Source organism: Bidens hawaiensis, unplaced genomic scaffold (assembly GCF_021521415.1).
Source record: "Bidens hawaiensis isolate Kalapana, Puna unplaced genomic scaffold, B.hawaiensis_p1.1 tig00002477_1, whole genome shotgun sequence".
NCBI lineage: Eukaryota > Viridiplantae > Streptophyta > Magnoliopsida > Asterales > Asteraceae > Bidens > Bidens hawaiensis.
In genome coordinates, this window is record NW_027491136.1 from 906330 (window position 1) to 914108 (window position 7779).

The 7779-nt window shown below is 34.9% G+C and overlaps 1 protein-coding gene across 2 annotated transcripts; it reads right to left on the reverse strand.

Annotated features, from left to right (window-relative positions):
- Nucleotides 1–4184: 4184 nt before the first annotated feature.
- LOC143619587 (serine/threonine/tyrosine-protein kinase HT1-like) lies at nucleotides 4185–6841 on the reverse strand. Of its 2 annotated transcripts, none has more exons than XM_077091477.1 (3): nucleotides 6437–6841; nucleotides 5347–5802; nucleotides 4185–4562 (listed from the first exon to the last, which is right to left on the reverse strand). In XM_077091477.1, exons 1-3 carry the CDS (start codon nucleotides 6821–6823, stop codon nucleotides 4320–4322), a joined length of 1086 nt encoding a protein of 361 aa, XP_076947592.1. In that variant the 5' UTR covers nucleotides 6824–6841; the 3' UTR covers nucleotides 4185–4319. The 2 variants fall into 2 exon arrangements, with proteins under 2 accessions (XP_076947592.1, XP_076947593.1); XM_077091478.1 differs by having other exon boundaries at nucleotides 5347–5798; nucleotides 6433–6673.
- Between the last annotated feature and the right edge of the window lie 938 nt (nucleotides 6842–7779).

Below are 7779 nucleotides of genomic sequence, written 5' to 3' on the forward strand. Positions count from 1 at the left end.
TAAATTCACTCAATTCACTCAAATACAAATTATTTACATTATAAAATGTATTTTAAAAAAAACTTAAATATAAAAACTGTGAAGTAAACATAAAAAAATATACGCTAAAAATTCATGTATTATATTGGGTACTAAAAAATTGGTATCCGGGTACGGGTATTAAGCTCAAGTGCATACCCTATCCATACCTTACGGGCAGAATCGATTTTGGTTTCGGGTATAAAAATACCAATTCTGGGTGTCTTTTTGGGGTCCGGTTTTAGGTAAGGGTTTTTTTGTGCACCTCTACTTGCATCCCTATCTATTTTCAATCAAATAGGTAAATTAGTCTTGGATCCAATGTAGTGTAGTGGTACGAAGTTTGGGTTTCTCAGTAGATACCCATGTTTCTCAGTAGTTTGGGTTTCTCAGTAGTGGTACGAAGTTTGGGTTTCTCAGTAGAAACCCTATGTACCCGGGTAGGGTATGATCAGGTTCGAGAATTGAAACCGGATATGACCAGGTATTAATACCCATTTTTTAATTTGCAATTTCTTTACACAAATTTGAATTCATTTAAAAATTAAGTTTGCTTTGTAAGTTTTAAAAATAATAAAAATATATTACAATAACCTTAAATTCACTCAATTCACTCAAATACAAATTATTTACATTATAAAATGTATTTTAAAAAAAACTTAAATATAAAAACTGTGAAGTAAACATAAAAAAATATACGCTAAAAATTCATGTATTATATTGGGTACTAAAAAATTGGTATCCGGGTACGGGTATTAAGCTCAAGTGCATACCCTATCCATACCTTACGGGCAGAATCGGTTTTGGTTTCGGGTATAAAAATACCAATTCTGGGTGTCTTTTTGGGGTCCGGTTTTAGGTAAGGGTTTTTTTGTGCACCTCTACTTGCATCCCTATCTATTTTCAATCAAATAGGTAAATTAGTCTTTTCCAATGTAGTGTAGTGGTACGAAGTTTGGGTTTCTCAGTAGATACCCATGTTCAATCCCCATAGACAACACTTTGGGGAGGATATGGGTGACTTAATGAAGGAAAATTTGAGATCTTTGTGATCTCCAGTTTGATCCGGAGAACGTCCGGGTTTTACTACCAGTGGGCATTCGGCCGAGTGAGTTTTCCCAGGAACTGGAGATAACTAGGAGAGTAGGAGGTGTTTAAGGGTTCCGTACGGCTGGGTTGGGCCAGCTGACGGTGGCCTTTTGCCATTCGGTCACCCCGTACAAAGTACTTGGGCAATTCTCTGCTTGTTGGCCATTAAAAAAACGGTAAATCAGATATGTTCCAATGCTAACTAATGTTTATAAATCCATCTCATCTTATCATCACCTGTCTAAAATAAGTATAAGGGTGGATGAGTGCGTTCGGGGTGGGCTCGGACCCACCGAGAACGCCACCTCGGGTGGTTCGGTGCCGATAAAAAAACTCCCCGATTGGAGCAGCCACGCTGAAGACCCCGAGACATTTAAATGCTAATAATAATGAATTAACGAAAAATCAAGATTACTAGGGGGTCTACATAAATTGATTAATGGCCCAGATTGATTTTAAGTAAATAGCCCAATTGATACTTGAGATGTTTTAAGGCCCAAATTGATTTTTAATATACACAAAGTCATATTAATTTATATTAATGAAATTTAATTTTTTAAAATAAATTTTAATTTAGTTTTTACTTTTTATTTTTATTTTTAAGTGTTTTGTTTTTATTTGAAAAAGTTTAGTTAATTTACTTTTATTACTAATTGAAAGATGAATTAGGGTGAAAGATGGTTAGAGATGGAATGAGGTAGTACTGACGTGAAGAAAAGAGAGCGTGAAAGATGGTATGGACATTTCCACCGCCCTAATAGGTATTTCATTCAAAACAATGTTACCTATATGGCTATATCACCTTAAAAAGGGAATATGATATATTGAATTAGAAGCACAGATATGTAAATTTTATCTTATCTATGTGTGTCACTTCTTCTACAAACAAAAAATATTCCAACATAAGCCCAAGTAACTTAAAATGTCTCATGTAGTACATACATGACCATTAAGGTGTAACCGATTCAAGCTCATTGTTTAACTTTAGCTCGACTCCTTTCTTGGTTCTATATAAAACAACTCGGACTTGGCTTGCGAGTAATTAATACCATTTATATAATTTGAGGCCAAATAACTTAGCATATCTCGTGGTAGGGCATAGATGGTCATTAATGATCATTAAGGGTGTAAACCAGTCGAGCTGAAGCACAACTCGTTTAGAGTTCTATATCTAAAACTCAAGCTTGCCTAGTAATAGTTTTTAAACCTAAATTTTGGCTCGGCCTGGTTTGTATATCATGTATAAATATGTAATTGGTTTTAATAAATGTAATAACATTTTTATTAAACGAAGAAATGATTATTGTGTTGTAACTTATTCATTTAGGTTTCACAAGGCTAATCAAGCCCGGACAACGGTTCATTTATTAATGAGCTCTAATAAAGGCTCGAGCTCCTTTAATCTCGACTTGGTTCAACATTTTATCAAGCCGATCTCGATCGACTTGATCATAAGCCGATGGACTCTTGCACACTCCTGGCCTCCTGGGTCATAGACGTTAAATGCAATTGTTATTTTAACGACAATATAAACATGAAGAAGGTGTTATATATAGATGTTAAGTATAACTTTAGTATGTGTCCAATGATGTCCAAGAAATACATCGATTGAAGTAAATCAATCAACTAATAATTGATAGATCATAAAGGTAGAAGAAAATAACGAAATTAGCATTTTTAAGATATACCTGTATGATCATGGTATAAAATTATACATATATATATATATATATATCATACATGAATCTCTAGTGTTTAATTTTAATAACCTAAACCCTCGGAAGAGAAAGAACTGAGAATAGATGGTGTGGGTTCGAGGTGGTGACGTGATGGCGATGGCCAACGCTGTCCGTAAAGATGTGGCTACATCGAAAGGTTTATGTGCTTGTGTTTATTTATTCGTCATTCCATTTTATAATAATAAAATGATAGCAGTCATTTGTCTATAATAAAAATATCACAAACTCATAAATGTTGGATCATCATTTCACCTATCTAGTGAAGGCAAATTTAATTTAATTTAACTAAATTCAAAGGATGAGCTCGAAACTCGAAATATTCAAAACATATAATGAAACAGGTATTTGGGTATGGAATTAGGAATGGGATTATTTTTAAAAACCTTAATAGGTATTATATTAGTTAATATCCGGCTCGATTAAACGAACCTTGCATGCCCATTTACCCCTAAACGTTTCATATTTGTATTCTTCTGTTTCGGGTAGCCGAATACATCAATAAACTACCAATTCATTAATTTTTAGTTTTTCCATATAAAAACTAAAAAGAGTAAGAAATATATTTATGAATCCCAACAGACACTTTTAAACAAACTATCAGGTGTTCGTGATACCCGATAGACAGACATAAAACTTGGTTTTACAATCATGTATACCAACAATGTTTGTTAATTGACATCCCTAGCATTCAGCCAATATCGACTGGTTCAAAAAGAACAAGAACTCGAGGCAATCTTTAATTGACTGGAGGGGACAAAAAATTGTACAACGGGACAGGAACCATAATTGACAACCAAAATTTAAGAATATGAAAGCCGAAAACCATGTTGTACGTCACCAAAAACGAAATAAACGTGTCTACTTTTATCTACATTATAAGGTAAAGATGTCATCAAATTAACAAGATTTAGTTTAAGTTAACCAAGATTTAATTTCTAAGTTAACCACTAATAAAACAATACATCATAACCAAAAGTTGAATAATTACACGAAACCGACCACATTTTACCCAAATTAGCTGACTATTTTCATCGAACCACTCGGGTTTGGGGGGTTAACTTAAAATTAAATACATATTTTATCTACTTGAACCTAAAGGCTAAATTAGGTGACAGATTAGTTATGTTTTCTAGTTGACTCCAATTATGCTTTACTATCACACCTAAACAAGTATGAAGTATGAACTAAAAGCTGCTAATTATCTCCGTTTGAACAATTTATTTTGGCCATAATTGCATCTATATCAAAACTGGGTTTAAAAGGCTAACAACATGAACATGCAAAAATATAGAGATCCGAAAGCAAAATAATATTTTTAATTTCTAAATCTCAGGCAAATTAGTCAAAGTTACCAATAACAACTCCAATATTTGTAATCAGACTTACAATATCATAATAATCCATAATTGCTCAGTTCACTACCTGATAATGAAGGAACAATCAGATCACACTCACATTTGGCATAATCCATGATTAATTCCCAAAAGCAGGTCTACAGGGACCGAAACATCCACGGTCACAACCGAATGAACTGCCATTACACGGTTCATATGTTGTTAAGAAATCAGGATTTTCCTCCACACAAGCCGCATATCTCTCCAGAATCCGCACAATCTCATCAAACCCAGGTCGTTTTTCTGGTTTGCTTGACCAACACCGGGTGATGAGGTGGCGGAACGCCATTGGACATGAATCAGGTAACGGAGGTCTAGCATTCTGCAAGCATGCATATAAACAGAATTACACAAATGCATCTAACATCAATATGAAAAATACCAATATGATTTAACAAGGGGGGTTATATTCGTACATCACCTCCGAATAACACCAGTTGGCTGTCATTGATACGAGTCGTATAACCCTATACGACTCATATCAATCCAACTTTCCAGACAAGGCTGCAGAGCCAGTCACATCAGTCAAATCTGGTATTGATACGAGTTGTGTAGACCCATACAACTTGTACACCAGGATACTCATACGAGTCATTGGCCTAATACGACACGTATGAATGACTAGTTTTACGTGCAAGTCAAGCTTTTGTTCAATAAGCGTGCCAGATTCAACCAATTACTTACCACTACACAGAATTCCACCAATTATTTGATACGACATAATATTCCTCCAAAACCTATTTTATGTAGGACTATATGTTTCCTTCATTTTGTTTCAATTCTCATTTCCTCTGATTCATTGCATCACATATTATCAATTTTAATCAAAAGCTAGTTAGTGAAGTCGAGTCACGACAGTAACTATCTAACGTCAGGTGGTGAATCTTATAGCAAGATATCAATGATTTCAACCGACCAGGTTAACATTTTATAACCATATTTTCATAATCTAACTCTATCGTTGTCTTTTTTGTCCAACACAATTTGACACCGCCGACATCAATACGAGTCGAACTTGCTGCCCCATACAACTCGTATAGACATCAGTAGTGTCTGAAGATCTGAAGTTGGTGTGTACCAATATCAGCGTCCTTAAAGAAAAATACCTTCTGACAGACGGCAAATGCAGCTTGTTCTGGAGTCATGTCATCAAAAGGTGTCAAAGCAGTTAAAAGCTCCCAAAGAACAATGGCAAAACTGTAAACATCAATCTTCTTTGTGTGTTTCTTTTCTCTAATCATTTCGGGTGCCATCCAACGATAAGTACCAGTAAACCCTTTCGCACTACCGCATTGCGATTCTAAACACGAGATGCCAAAATCGGCTACTTTTACACTCATATTTTCACCGAGCAGCAGATTTTCAGATTTTAGATCCCGGTGAAGTATGCCTTGTGAATGAAGATATTGCATTCCCCATGCAATATCAAGTGCCAGCTTCAAAACTAGGTTGGGTGGCACTGAATATGGCTCCTGCTGATGAAGATATGCCCTAAGGGACCCACCCGCCAAATATTCAGTGATTATACAAAATACAGGAGGTTTTTTACAAGCAGCAACTAACTGCATTGAAACCAAAATATGATCTTTAACATAACATATACAGCCAGTTATTGATTATTATAACATTCTTTAACCACATTTATAAGTATATTACTTTACAACATGAAATATTACATTCGACTCATATGGTAATAAACTAATTAAGCTGCTAAAGAATTCACGCAACAGCGATTAAGGTAATCAAGCAAACGGATCTAGAGTCGTTGATATTATTAATTAAATACTAATCAAACTAAATAACATATAACTCATTCCTACTATTTTTAACCCAAGTAAGTATTCATCTTCAATCGAAAAATCGAGGCTTTTAAATAACTGTAACAGATTCATTTGAAGCACATCACATGACCTGAAAGTGAAAATGCAGCCCACTTTATACATGCACATAAGATGATAACTAATTTCATATACAAAGGTATAAAAAAAGGTAAAGTGGTCCCTTTGCCTTGAAAACTCATGTTACTTTCATCCTCATGCTTAAACACTACAATCATCACCTAACATTTGAAGCCTTCAAAGCAGTGCCATAAAAACTAAACTTAAACCTTTAGGTGTGACATAATTAGAAATCTAGCCAACTATACTTATGCCTATAGCCTTTCACCAACAATTGCAGCTAGCTATGAACACTTACATTGATAATATTCGGATGCTGAAGCCGAAACAGCAAGACGACTTCCGAAGTGAATTGATTCTCCAGCATCAAAGCCAAGTCCCTATCTTCCTCGGGCTGGCTAACGAGCTTAATCGCGACATCCTGCTGCTTATAAACCCCTCGGTAAACCCGACTGTGCCTCCCGGTGGCAAATTTGTTCCCAATAAAAAGTTGTGACATGTCAGCACTCCATTCGGATTCGGATTCGCCTTCAACTTCACCTCCTGATCCTTTCCCCTTAATCTCGCCTCCGGACGATACCAAATACTTAGACCAGGAAACCGCTCTACGGTACTCACCGAGTGATAATCGCCTCTCCAGCTTCCCATTGTTGGAAATTTGCTTAAACCAGTTTAATTTCTTCATCGATTATTCATCAATTACACATTATTAGGTAGTAATAATAATAATAATAATAATAATAGCTAATGACTAACTAGGATTGGATTAGTAGAGACTAGCAAAAGTAAGTGTTACTGTAAAAGTAATAAGATGAGATTAGATATGGTGCAAATTAATGAAATCCAAATCTACTACTCCGTCATAACGATGACGACGACGAACTACATCGAGAAACGTGAATGTGTACGGTCCAAATTAGAAGATAAAGAGATAGGTGTGATGTTCGTCCGGTGGTGGTTTCTCTCTCTAGAATATTAATATTATTGTGTTGTTTCTCTCACTAGAAAGTGAAGTTGAAGAAGAAAGGAGACGAAGGTTGGAGTGTGTGTTTGTTTGTTTGTTTGTTCACTACTACTACCCACAGACACAAAGAAATGCTTGTAAGTTGTAACAATACTAATAATAATAATAATAATAATAATAATCATAACGTGCGAAGATCCACTTCAAGGGAGACCGGAGGGGTATTGCCCTTGATAACGACGTTTACCCCTTTTTTACTTCCCAAACTACCCTTTTATTTATTATACCTGTATTATCTTGTAATTACAAAATATTTTATATATTTATTCTATTTTAATTAGGATTTGAAATTATCACTAATTCCCAAGTGAGCATTTTTAGCAACCGTTCATATTGATTTTAACACTCCAATTTTAACTCGTCGTTAAGAAAGAACCCAACCACTATAGGAAATAAACCCCTTTATCGTTACAATAACATTATATTATGTTATAAGAAGTTGAGACTTTAAATCCCAAGCATTAACCTCAGCCACATGTTATTGGACAAGAACGTCAATAACATTATGTTATAATATATTGTATTGTATTTATAATATATATTATTATATTGCATTACCTATTATGTTATGTTGTATTATGCTAGCGTGTGATACTTGTGTGTCACTGCCCCCGACC

What these genes read in the sequence shown, in the direction of transcription:
- LOC143619587 (XM_077091477.1), bottom strand. Translation starts at nt 6,823, where the DNA reads ATGAAGAAATTAAACTGGTTTAAGCAAATTTCCAACAATGGGAAGCTG. An exon ending in AGCATCCGAATATTATCAAT is followed by an intron (nt 5,803 to 6,436) that starts GTAAGTGTTCAT and finishes GTTTCAATGCAG; the next exon opens with TTAGTTGCTGCTTGTAAAAA. An exon ending in CATTTGCCGTCTGTCAGAAG is followed by an intron (nt 4,563 to 5,346) that starts GTATTTTTCTTT and finishes GCATGCTTGCAG; the next exon opens with AATGCTAGACCTCCGTTACC.